This window comes from Agelaius tricolor, unplaced genomic scaffold, assembly GCF_023055355.1.
Source record: "Agelaius tricolor isolate 1412-34295 unplaced genomic scaffold, bAgeTri1.0.p SCAF_20, whole genome shotgun sequence".
Lineage (NCBI taxonomy): Eukaryota > Metazoa > Chordata > Aves > Passeriformes > Icteridae > Agelaius > Agelaius tricolor.
This window is the reverse complement of record NW_027269280.1, coordinates 4074072-4087228: the sequence shown is the minus strand read 5'-3', so window position 1 is coordinate 4087228 and position 13157 is coordinate 4074072. Positions and strand designations below refer to the sequence as shown.

The 13157-nt window shown below is 49.6% G+C and overlaps 1 protein-coding gene across 2 annotated transcripts in view; it reads left to right on the top strand.

The window, feature by feature from the left end:
* Positions 1-13157, top strand: part of SSH1 (slingshot protein phosphatase 1) — a 31350-nt gene that overhangs the window by 6576 nt on the left and 11617 nt on the right. Inside the window, exons 1-3 of one of the 2 annotated variants that reach the window (XM_071445193.1) lie at positions 7957-8267; positions 10711-10814; positions 12526-12590. In XM_071445193.1, coding sequence (XP_071301294.1) covers positions 8182-8267; positions 10711-10814; positions 12526-12590 — 255 coding nt within the window. In that variant the 5' untranslated portion in view covers positions 7957-8181. Of the gene's footprint in view, positions 1-7956; positions 8268-10710; positions 10815-12525; positions 12591-13157 lie in introns of those variants that run through there. The other variant, XM_071445192.1, reaches the window with a different exon arrangement.

The following is a 13157-nucleotide window of genomic DNA, read 5'->3' as shown; positions in this document are numbered from 1 at the left end:
AGTACACGTTTATGACATTATGTATTCATCTGCCTGCTGAACAATTATTTTTGTTCATTCCAAAACATTCCGGGATTTTCTTTTGAGGTTGCATAGTTGGATCTGGTTCCATGAGCTATCTGATTGTTTTCTTGGAAGAACAGGTCTCTATCATGGTTTTGCACCCAGCCATGTCTTGCTGCTCCCTGATCATCCTTCCTTGTGGTTTCTGTCATTCCAAAATGCTTTTCTTTCTCCCTGGAACAGCTTCTACCCCAGAACAGACCTAGGGGACATGGTTTAGGTTCAAAGATATTGCTGCTATCTGCATTTTCTTAGACGTTAATCTGCTTTTAGCTGTGTTACCAAAAATTTTGTGGAAGCTTTGACAATATAACATCCACACTGCTCCAGGCAGCAGGCAGCCAGGGGTTTGTATTGCTCCCTGAGGGTAAAGAATCAGAGCAGAAGGAAAACTAAGAGATCTGAGAGTCCTGTTGGGCTCAGTGGAGCCAAAAGCTGCACGTCTGAGCTGTGTTATCAGTGTCTGCTCAAACCTCCCCTCCTGGATAAGCATCAGGGAGATGCTGTGGCTTGATCCCTTTTCCCCCTACTGGTGCAGTGCCCCTACAGCACACCCAAATCTTTGTAAAATTGCTGTCAGGGCTAGGCCAAGCCCGTGGGAGGATGTGTTAGCCCAGGCTTAAGCACAGCCCTAAGTCCTCTGAGATCAAGTTCCGTGCGAGCCTCATGCGTGCGGTGCCTGTGGCCTTATCTCAGCCCCAGATCCTGCTGCTCCAGAGCAAACTCTGAGGAGATGCTATCAAGGAGGAGGCAGAGCAGAGCCCAGCTCTTTCCCAGCTGCCTGCTCTGGCACAGGGCTGGATGTGCAGTTTTTCCTTTTTGGTGTGACCCGGTTGATTCTCACTCCTGGCCCTGTGCTGGCTCTGTCACAGCGAGGCACAGGAGATGTTGTACAACCCAGATCGCTCTGTGAGTGTTGGCTGGTTCTCAGATGTGGTTGGCAAACACAGCAAGATAATCACTGGTTTTAATTACAAATATAAATAGGTTTGTTTAGCCAGTCATTCTGTAATCTTTGCCATTATTGGCTTTCCAATCACAGCCTGAATGCAGGGCTGGGTGAATGTTTTCAGGCACCTTCTGCAGAGATAGAGGTTGAACCACTGCAGAAGGCCTGGAAGTTGGTTATCTCCAGGCTCTGATCAAGCCTGAAAATGGTTATGCAAAGAATTGTTCTTGTTTGGCTCCTCTAAACCAAATTTTAAGAGCTGGCAAGAGCAGCTGTGGGAGGTAGAGGTTTACAGGGTAGGGCTTGTGTATATTTGCAGATCAGTGATCAACAGGAGGAGTCATTGGAGCAGACAAACTCCTAGCAGAGCAACTGCAGGTTTAGATTGGATATCAGGAAAATTCCTTCATGGAAAGAGTTGTCAAGCATTGGAACAGAGTTCCCAGGACAGTGATGGACTCCTCATCCCTGGAGGAATTGAAAAGCTGTGTGGGTCTGGCACTTGGGAACATGGTTTAGTGGTGGCCTTGGCAGAGCTGCAAGAACAGCAAGACTTGATCTTGGAAGTCTTTTCCAACCTAAATAATTCCATGATCATCTCTCTGACACACACCACAGGACACCATTGTATCTTATATCACATACGTATATATTTTACACACTTGATGGATATTTGATGTTTATTATATTTTAGTGCACCAAAAAGATATTTTAACACCTTAATCCTTAATTTCTTTAGGGATTTAGGAGCATGTTTCGCTGGAGCAGCACTGAGTGAACACCTTGTACCCACGGTTGTGTCCACGGTGCTGGGCAGGCACTCAGGGCAGGGGGGAACACGGGGGCAGCTGCCTCGAGGATTTATTTGTGGGGCCAGCAGCTCATTACAGCCTTGACAAGTCCTGCTGGCTGCAGACTGAGTGTGTCCCGGGGAGCTGGTGGGAGATCTCGGGGCAGAAGTTGCTGACTTCATGAAGTGTTCAAAACAGGACGCTGAATCACATCCTGGCCGGCGGCAGCATCCTGCCCTAGCGTGCTCCGTACAATGGGGAGGCACCGGCCCAGCCCCCGGCCCTCGGGAGCTCTCAGCCCGGAGGTGTGGCCCTGGAAGCTCAGGAAGGTGTAATTAGACCTTTCCATTTTGTGGTGGGCTGTGTGTGGATGTTCAAAGGCCACAGAGCTGGGGAAACGCTCACTTATTTGACACTTATTTAAGATCTGGCCTTTCCAGGAAATTGTTGCTGACTTGAAATTGAGCAATATGAGGAGTTTACTTGGATGTAGGTAGAGGAACAGCAGGGAGCTGCCAATTTAAAGATGTGATGATCAGACTCTTTTGGAATTATATCTAAATCTTTTGGGGTTTTTTTTCTTCCATGAAACCTCAGCAGTTTGGCAGAACCCAAATCATGAGGCCCTATTATCAGAGGTGCTGGCTGTGCACTGAGCACTTGTTCCTGTAAAAGGCCAGTGTGGTCACTGTTTATTTAGGTGTTAGAGCTGGGTCAGAACAATATTTTGGTTTCAAATGCCTCTAGATTTTAAATATCTTAATCTTTGATAATTGTCTGCCAAGATCTGTGAGTCAAGCATTTCTCATACAGATCAGAGCTGTGCTCTGCCTGGCAAATACTCCTAAAATGTTTTTGGAATGGGGAATGGACATAACACCTTCCCAGGCCTGGTTTTAGTTCTAATGAAGAGTGTTGAGATTATTTCCTGAGAGCACTGATTTTTTTCCCAAACATTTACACATCCCTTTGCAGCATTTAAATCCCTGACACAGAATCACTTTACCACTGCACAAAAATAAGCCCAGATTTGAACAGATTAGGGTGCACATCACATCCATCATTTGTTTAGGTTTATCTGGGATCAGAACTCTCCTCTGCAGGGCTTGTCTTCCCCCTCTGAAAATTTTAGTTTCTTGAAGAAATCCTTGCTGCAAGAACTGCTGGTGAAGGAAACCTTCATATCAGGGACCAAGTCAGCCAGAAATGCAGAGAATGGGACAAAACGTCCCGTTCAGATTTCCCAAAAAGCTGCCAGGTTCCTTGTTTGTTCTGTCTGCCATCCAAATGGTCACATCCAACCGTGTCCAACACTTGCATCCCAGTGGAGACTGCTGCCCATGGCTTGGCATCTCCCTCCCAGCCCTGCAAAACCTCCTGACCTCCAGCTGTCAGCTTCCCTCTGCAACACCACCCTGCTTGGAAAAGATGCCTTTGGAGCGGAGGGGGAAAAGAAGGATGATCCTGGGGTTTTTACCACCACTTTTCCATTGTCAGTGAGCTTTGCCCCTGCCTGGCACTCTCCTGATTTTGGGAATGCTGGCTGTGTACCCTCAGGGGGTGCAGTCCAGTCAAACACTCGAGGTGTCAGGGCTGAGCCAGAACTTTTCTCACTCTGCTCTCACCGCGCGTGATCCGCCTGGATTTATTTTGTTTTGTTTTTTCCACATTACCAATGTGTCAAGTACTCCCTGGTCTCTGCTGCCTTTTTTGGAGCCGTTCTGAAACCTGGCAGCTCAGCTGGGTTTTTGGGTTGCTGTGCCACCAAGATTCCCAGCCATGCTTCCAATGCCATTGTCTGAGTCCTGGCTGAACTTCGCTCGCACCGCTCGGGAGCTGCTCCCTTAATCCTTCAAGCTGTTCCTCACCTGCCTTTTCTTTTCCAGCAGCGCCCTTGGAGAGTTTCTGCTTGTTTCTCTGGGAGACACTGAGTGGGTGAAGTGGGGTGACTTAATAAAATAGTTTCAAGGATTAAAACAATGGGCTGACAGGAGGAATGCAGGAGGATGGGCCCATGTGCTGACAGCTTGGCTAGGGAGGAGGACAGGAGCAGGATCAGCTCCTGCCAGGAGCATGGGTGGAGCTCTGCCTCTGGTGTGCCCTCCATGGTGGGCATCATCCCACCTCTCCTTCAGCTCAGACACTGCTCTGGGACAGCTCCAGGGCTTGTGGCCTGGCTCCCCCCTTACCTGTGGTCATGGAACAGCAATGGCAGGAACGTGGCAACACCCACAACAGTGACTTGTAGGAAAATACAGGGAGCCAGTGTTTTGGGAATAGTCAGACCACCAGGGAAATCCATATTGTAGCTGATGCTGGGATCTCTGTGTGTTCCCCTCTGCCAGCTGCTGCTTTCCCAAGCCTTGTTCTCCAAGTCCATGACTCCAGGTGAGGGTGAGCTGCTGTGTGGAGCAGCTCTGGCCAGCCCCCATGGCAGGGTGGGTGGCCCTGGGGCTGGCACAGCAGGCTGGGGACAGTCCAGGGCATGCACTGGGGACACCGGTGCTGGGGTGCTCGTAGGGTTAATACTCCTCTTCCTAGCATCTCCTGCAGGCTGAGGTTAGAGAGGATCTGGCCTGGCCTCCTGAGACAGTGACTGTCACCAAAATGCCATCGTGTTCCAGTGGGAATCTCAGAAATGCTCCTGGGGATTCAGAGCGAGTTCCAAGCCCATGGCGTAGCTGGGTGATGCTGGGATCAGCCTCGTGCCTTTTTGAACTCTGCAATTAATGGGATGAGCAGAAAGGATTTCTTTTTCCTTGTGAAACAATCTCTTATTTTATTTGGCTTTTCACCATCCAAGTACTAGGGATTCCTAGAATTTTCTCATTCCTGGCTGTTTGGGAGCAGTTCTGTCAATTTACTTTGTGCAAGTCTGCTGGAATGGGGAATGATCCATGATCCTGCTCATTTGTTTGTTTCCCTCTTCCTGACCTTTCTCTTGGAGGGTTTATCCCAGCTGCTCCAGGCTTGTCTGCAGGCACAGCCTGGATCCTGGGGTTGTCCCCAGGGTGGGATACTCAGAGCTGAGCTGGTTCTGCTCTGTGCAGATCTGGATCTGTGCTGATCACCGCTCCAGCCCAGTGCATCCCAGGAGTGGCTGGAGGGACATCATCACCAGTCTATTTCTGTTGGGAAATTGGCTTTTGTGGGCTTCATGATTGATTTCATTTTTGTCTCTTTGCCCTTTGTGCCAGAGGAGCGTTTGTGTGTGAATGGCCTGCAGTGTCTGCAGCCCTGTCAGCATTCCTGCTGGGCTGTGGCCCACGATCCCCACGCCTCCGAGCCCAACAATGCACACTCACACTCCCCTTGCTCCCTGCTCTGCTGACAACAGCAAGTTGAGTTTTTTGGTCTCCCCAACATCTCACTTCCTTCAGAATAGAGGGGGGAGATGTTTGCTCCTGCAGGGAGGCTTTACAACCAACACCCCCCAGCTGGAGCTGCTGCCTGACCCCTTCCCAGCACAGAGATGCCCTGGCTGTGTCTGAGGAAGGGGAGATGTTCTCCTTGTGAACCTGCAGCCCACATTTTGCTTTTCTTCTGGGGGTGACTTGTCTTCAGCTCAGGAGGTCTGGGAATGATGACTTTGGGTGTGGAAGTCATGGGTATGGAAAGAGCTTTCCTGCCTTGCATTTCTGGTAATAAAAACACCTCAATCCAAGTGGTCCTGAGCAGATCTCTCTGACCTCGCCAGGTGTTTTGGGCCTCTGCAGTCCTGACCACGGGTCAGTCTGTCAGCATATCCCAATCCTACACATGTGCAAGAGCTCTTTGTTCTAAACCATCTTTGCAGTGTTGGAACTGGGCTTTTCCAGGTGCTGCTCCCTGGGGAGCACACTGCTCCTGTGGCAGCCCTGCTCCACGTGGGGCTGAGCTGGGATGGCTGTGCTGATATTCCCACCTCTGTTTGTCCCTTTAATCTTTGTGTGACACGGAGCAAAGGCCACTTGGACACACTTCATTAAGAGCAGCAGAAGGGACTTGCTGCTGCTGCTGCTGCTGCTGTCCCTGGGGCTGTGCAGTGCCATGGGAAGGAGCAGCTGTGAAGTCCCTTTTTCCCCTCTGCTGTTTTGTGTTGCTCAGGGCCCTTCCAAAGGCCCCTCTGGGGATCAGGAAGTGTTATCAGATGTGCCTCTATCAGCCCAGAGCAAGCAGTGCCTCTGCCTTAACCGTCGGCTTTTTTGGGGAGCAGGAGCCACACAGCTGCTCTCAACTCTTCCTGTTTCTCTCCTTTCTCTTTGATGTGCTCCTGCCCAGCTTGGGTTGTGCTGCTGTTGTGGTGTGGCTGTGGGACGATGCCAGTCTCCTCTGCTCGCTGCAGTGTCCTGCCTAAAATCCACCCTTGGGATATGGAGGGTCTGGCTGGGCTATGGGAGCATCCAGCAGGGCTGGCTCACCCCTCTCCAGGGTTGGTTTTTGTTCTTTCTCAGTTGCCTTGAGGTGGCCAAGCTTGTTCCAGACCAAGCAGCAAAGGAGGGAAGAAAAAGGAGAAAAAAAAATCAGTTCTCTTCCTCCTTATCAACAGGGCTATAGAAGAGGGAAGTGTGTTCCATTCTGTGGTGCTCACAAGGCCTGTTTTTCCATCACCTTATCAGTTTGGAAATGTTTTGAGTCGAAGATGCCATGAAACCCAAAGAACTGGGAGGCATTACCATGTTTGCCTTTGTAAAATCATGACCAATTTTGAGAGAAGCGAATATTCTTTTTCCTGTGGGAGTTGGGGTTTCTTTTCTTCCTTAAACACAGACCTGGTTGCAGGAGGCTGCTCACTCACCTCAGGCTTGCCTGGGTCTTCCCAGGAAAAGTGGCTTTCTTTCTCCAGACTGTTTGTGGATCTTTATTTTGAGATGAGTTCTGTAGCTATAAGATGTGTTAACAGAGTGTTTTCTTGTGTCCTGCAAGATGATTATGGCTTATGTGAGATTCCCCCATTAAAGCATGAAACTCAGGCACATGAGGCATGCAAGGATTCCTCCTGGGACACCCCACAGCTGGAGCCACGATGGCAAAGCAAACTGCCTGGGGAAAGCTCTTGTGGGACTGGCATCTGCCTGCCCAGGAGCATGAGCAGCTCTGTCTCTTTTCCCAAAACGCGGTGTTTGTACGGGATTGCTTTCTGGCATTCCTGGCCCCGGGGGGTGGCAGTTTGTACCGCCGGGAAGGCGCTGCCTATTGTGTTCCTCAGCCACTCCAAGTGGGGCTGATGTGTGTTGTAGCCACGCTCCTCTGCAGCTTTCCCAAAGGGGAAGAAATATTTCCTTTTCAAGTTGAGCAGCACGGAGCCAACGGATGGAGCAACAGCCTCTGGTGCCCTCTCAGGCAGGGCTGTGGCCAAGAGCACCCTGTCCTTGCCAGCCTCTGGGGGCAGCAGGGACTGTCACTGTCTGTACCCTCCTCCTGACACTCCTGGCGTTTCCCAGGTGTTGGAAGTGTTGGTTTTTCCCTCTTTTGGGGTAATAATTTCCTGTGTTTGGTAAGCCGAGGTCAAGGAGTGGGAGGAGAGCTGGCCTGCAGCTGTATTGGAGCATCGGGGTCCTGGGGCTGTGAGTGGGCTCTGTGTTTATTCGAGAGCCTGAAGTGACTCCTTGTAAAGAAGTTGTGCTGGTCAGGATTCCTGGAAGGGCATCCAGGGATTGGGTGGTTTCTGTGGTGTGTGCCAGTCAAACTGGGTGAAAACTGGCTGAGAATGCACAGAGAGCTCCTCATTCCCCTGGTCAGGCTGGTGGGACCTGAGGGGCCTTATGGTGTGTGCCTGCAGAAAGAATTGGGGTTTGTAAGGAACAAATATTCAGGGAATTCAGTGCTCCCCATCCCCTAACACACAAACACCGAGCACCTGAGAGACTCCTTGTCCAGCAGGAGCTCAGGAACGGCTCTGAAAATCCAACGGGGGAGCTGTACACTGAGGGAAGGACCATTTAAATGTCCTGTATCTGTACTGAAGCATTGCTTTAACTGTAAAGGAACGATCAGGCACCAGTCCCTGGGATGCTTTTCCTCTCGTCTGTCCCTCCCAGGGAATGTGGACTTCCCGCAGGCAGGGGCTGTGTGGGTGCTGATAGGAGCCTCTGGAGCACGAGGGGGGAAGCAAACAAACAAACAAGTCTGGAGGAGGGAAACGATTAGCCGAGCCTCAGCTGCTTGTTTCCCCTCTTGAATGGCTCTTTCATCAGGATGTGTTGGGACAAGTGCTTTTTCAAGGCAGGATATCAGTGGAAGACACAGTGTTCCCTAAAAGCCATCCAGTTCCCGGGGAGCATCGGCAGCCGCGATTCCTCTGCTCCACACAGAAAATACGCTTGACCTTTTCTTTGCCATCTGCTGGGTTTTTTTTATGGGTTTAGAAGCAAAAGTATGTGAGTTTTCCAGCTGGTTATGAATCTTTTCGATTTTGCTGACTTCTGTCTGACGCTGGGGCCACCACGATGCTGCCGCCGTGCAAAGAAAACCAGCCCGAATTAGTATGTATGGGTTGTGCTTCGGGGCATCTGTCACCCCTGCCGAGGGGCAGAGAGGATGGGGATGTTCTTTAATGCCAGGATTTGGGTGCTCTTTAGGAGTTTAAAAAAGAAAAAATGCTCGGAGTTTGTTGTTTACTGGGATTGCAGGATTTACAAGGGAGTTGAGCCTGGCCTTTCTCGCTGAGCTGTGCCCAGAGCAGTTGTGAGAAGTGGCAGAGCGCAGACAGTTCCCGGAGCGGAGATAAGGGCTGGGCTTGGGTAACGTTGTTGTTACAATGTGGTGTAAACTGTGAGCAAAGAGGCGTTTGGGTGTGTTCCCTGTGCCTGGCACCGTGCTGGGCACATGGAAAGCGGAGCTGGTGTGGAGATGGGCAGCGCTGGGGGGACGGGAGGGTTTGTGCAGGGTAGGAACGGGGATCTCAGTGGGAATGGAAACCTTGCTCTCAGCAGGCTCCTGGCTTTGCTTTCTGGTTCATTTCCATGCACATGGATACACGGGAACAAATATTTTGCTCTGTGAATTGTCCTTTTCCTGGACCACTCTGCTCCAGCAGCACAGCTTTCCCTTTTGCCTGCAACTGGGAATATTCTGCTTTATTGTCACAGATTTCCTGACTGCAGGAGAGGAGAACATCTGTCAAGATGTATCATCAGAGCAGGAGATCCTGATAACTTTGGGAAGGAGCTCTGCTTTTTCCAAGCTTTTTCCTGCTGTAGAAATCCTAGGCAGTACTTTGAGATCAAAGATCCTTTGGGGTAAAACACTGGAGTAAAATATCCTATTTCAGGATATTTTTTTGCTTTCCCAAAGAAATTTTCCCCCAGATTCTCAGGGTGGGAATGCTGTGAATTATCTCCTGGTGCATGATCTAAGCATTCCCTGCCTCTTGTGAGTGCTGAATATCCCATACATTGTGTGGGGGTCGCTGCCTTTGTGTCACTTCTGGCCTTTTTTAACGCTTTCCTGTGAGGTCTGGGGTGAAAAGGAAACAAGGCTCTTCCTGGCTAGCTCTTGGAAGGAGCCACATTCCCATTTGTTCCCATTTGCAGCCGTTATCCTGAGCCAGGCTGAGCTCGGATCCTGCTCATACCCAGCCAGTGAGGTGAGGGGGGAGTGCTGGAACCCTGTGGGAATGGAGGTGGAGAATTGTTGGAATTAGAGTGTTCTTCTCCTGCTGTGCTTTACTGATCTTGTGGAGCCTGAAGTTCAGGCAAAAGTTTTAGTTCACTTTTTAAAAGCAACTGAAATCTCTAATTTAAACCTGATCCATATTTTTCTGGGGAATTCTTGAAATTCAGTGGAACAGGAGGAAACTTTTCCTGGGAACTTGGACTGTGTTCTTAAGAAGTTAAAAAATCTGAAATTATGTGAATTTCATGTCTGTCCTCACAAAAATGCTGAGGTAGAACAGAGCATTGGGAGCATTACCACTCACTCCTACCCCCAAGGCAAAGACCATGGATAAAATATGGAATAGATGAGTGCTGGGAGTAGTTACTCCAGTGGGATCATTTGCTGGAGCATGAGGAGCTCCTGTGTAGCACAGTCTCATAATGGAGCATTTCTGTGTAGTGGATGCAGACAGTAATTGATGGTGATCTATGGCTGCAAGCGTGGGGTGGTGGAAAGTTGGGCTTTGGAGCAACAGCTGGCTCTTGTGCTGTTTGGGGAGCAGAGCAAACACATCCCAGGCAATTCCTGTGCAGCTGAAAGGTGTCTCAGGAGACAGGGATTTCCAGCTATGTGGGAAATGCAGCTTCACTGCTTCTGGCCAAAGCTGCTTCTGAAGGATTTCCGAGGTTCTCCTGTGAAATCTGACTCTGACAGTGCTGTTCTACCTTCTCCTCCTTTATGCTCCTGGGTGTCATTTCCCTCTGGAAATGTCACTGTGTTTGCCCAGACTCTATCCCAGGATGCTGATCCAGCCACAGCACAGCCAAACCTCTGCTCCTGTGCTGCTTGTTTTTCCCTGAGGGTCCAGAGCTGTGTCCTCTCCCTTGGGATGTGCAGCTTCCATCTCCCTTCCCCTTTAAATCTACACAGTCGCAGGTTCTTGTTTTTGCATTCCAGAGAAATGTCAAGAACTGCAATCAGCAGGAAGTGATGGGCTCAGAACCTGCTCTCCAGTCCATTACAGGTCTCAGCCTGTAAAAAGTCCAACCCTTTGCTTCTTTTGAGTTGCAGAATTCTAGAATCAAGTGATAAAGTCATTTCCAGCCCATGACAGCTCAGGCAAGTATCTCCTGCAGGGGCCAAGTAATAAAACAGTGCTGGAAAATGACAGATGAATAATCCATGAATAATCCCAGAGTCATGCTGTGCAAGTGGCTGTGGCAAAATCCTACTATTTTAGTGAGGAAAGCACTTCCTTTCCCAGATGTGCACATTTTGCTGCTCTTTCCTTTCAGCTGACTCCTGTGTGTTTTGTTTTTTATTTTCCAGCCTCAGTGAGAGCTTTTTCATGGTGAAAGGTGCAGCTCTTTTCTTACAGCAAGGAAACAGCTCCCAGGGCCAGAGAAGCCTCCAGCATCCCCACAAGCATGCAGGTAATGATTCAATCCCCTCTGGAGATCCTTTTCCCTCCCATCCAAAGGGACAGGCTGATGGCACAGGTGGGTGACACCCCAGCTTGTCCTGGTGAGCCTTGTACAACCTGCTGAGCAAACCCAGGGTTTCAAATTCCTGAGTTTTTTATTGGGATCATTGAGTTTTGGTTTAAACTTTTATCATTCTCTTGAAACTGTGACTGGAATAGAAACTTATTCTCTGTGAAAACCATGGCATTTTGCATGGCTTTCTTCAGGCAGGGAAGCCTGTGCAGCCAGAAGGGCTGTGTGGAATATCTCTCCATTTCCCTCAGCCACAGAGGAGGAAATGTCACTTGTGCTTCAGTGAGTTAATCTCTGCCTCCCCTTTGGCTTGTGGCAGGGCTGAGTCACAGAGCTCAGCACCCCTTGGGCACTTGGGGATGTCCTGGACGTTCCTCCAGGGGCTCTCCCAGCCTCCAGTCATCTGAAGCTTGGGACTTTTTGCTTTGGAACTTCCTGTTGCTGGTTTTGTCTGGATGTTGCTGGTCAGATTAAGGGATGTTTGATCAGGATTTGGGTATCTGGACAGATGTACATTTGATAGCTCCTCATATCCTGGTTTCAGGAAAACCCCCTTTCCTGTCAGCTCACCACAATCTGTTGGAGTTTATCATGGTTTAAGAACAGACTGTCCTGCTTCCCCCAGGCCCTTCCAGCTGCCAGCTGGTGGGAAGAAATGGCAGGGAGTGGTGTGGTGAGTGTACACAGAGATTTGGATGCAGATAAGGGCATCCAGGGAAGTTGATTCTGCTTCCCCAGATTTACACCCTTTGCCTTTGGCACTTTAGGAATAGGTGGGTACTGGGCAAGAAGAGCTGGGGTTTTGGGGCATTTTGAGGGCAGGAGCCTGTGGGAAAGGCACAGTGTGGTACTGTGTGGTGCTGCTTAGCAAACACTCCAGCACAAAGGGGGTGTTTGAGTGCCAAGCTTGGCTTTGGGTTTCTTTAACTGTCAGCAATTCCACATACCCAGCAAACAGCCTACGGAAGGAATTTTATCTCCCATGGAAAGTTATGAGTGCATTACTGAGTTATTAGATGGGAACTTGGTTTGTTTTCCTGTAGATTCCTTGTTCCTTTCGTCTGCTTTCCCCAAACAGAAATGTACCCACAGGATTGGAGCTGAGGGGACTCAGTGCACGAGCAGAACTTGGAGACAGAAGGGCTCCATCACCCAAGCCAGGCCATTGCTGCAGCCCTTCCCTCTGGAGGTCACTCATGCTCAGTCACACCCTCTGCAGGGCTGGTGGGGCTGATCCCACCAGCTGGGGGTGATTCACTGCTCAAAGTTGTTCTTTTCTCCTTTGTTCCTGTTTCTTTAATCAGAGTTTTTCCTTCTCTTCTTCCTCACCTGTTCTCATGGCCAAACTTTTCTGTCCTCTCTAGGGTGCTGTGACAGGAAGAGAAATCCTCCCTTGTGCCAGGCACTGGTGGTTTCAATTGATTTGGTGGCTTCCAAATTCTGTAAGGTTGGGTTCTCACCCATCCAGGGAATGCCCATCCAAGAATCTCATTGCTCTTAGTGCTCTCTGGGACAGCAAAGCTAATTGACCTCCTTAATTAGTATTTGTTTTGACTCAAAACCATCTAATTTCTTTAAAGGTCAAGACTCTGCTGATTCCTAGTGCAGCAGGAGCCCCTTTGTGATGATTGCTGTGCTTTCTGTGCAGGTGACTTGCCCCAGCACCTCCAGGTGATGATCAACCTCCTGCGCTGTGAGGACAGGATCAAACTGGTAAGGACAGGTGCATTTTCCTGCTCTCTTTTCTCTTGGAAGTGTTTGCAACAGACCTGTAGAGGAGCAGGAAAAGCATTGGCAAATCCTGGATTTCAGAGCTGCTTTAACTCTGTGCTGGTTTCCAGCCCTACCCCTTTTCCTGACCCCTCCTGTTGTCCTGGTCCTTGTGTCCAGGTATGAGTTGGCTCAGGGAACTGCTCTGCCTGAAATGGGTTGTTGTGTTAGATTTCATTTTCCATCCAGCTGACAAACAGTAATGCAGGAGGAGAGACAGGACCTTGCTGATTCTCTTGGACACTTTTAAGTCAGCCTTGAAATTGCTTGCATCAGCTGGGCTGGGCTTTCTTTTGAAGAAATCTGCAGATAAAAATCTGCTGTAAAAGTCACTTCTCTGCAGAGAAGTTGATGCCAGTTGTGCCTCCTGCAGGACTGAGCTATTTCAGTGAAGGTTTGGGTGTGGGAGAAGCCTGCCTGTTTTCAGTTCAGTGCATGAAGTATTTTAACACTTCCTGCTTGAAACTTCAGAGCAAACCTTTGGGTTACATTCTGTAGCGTTTCCCCAAC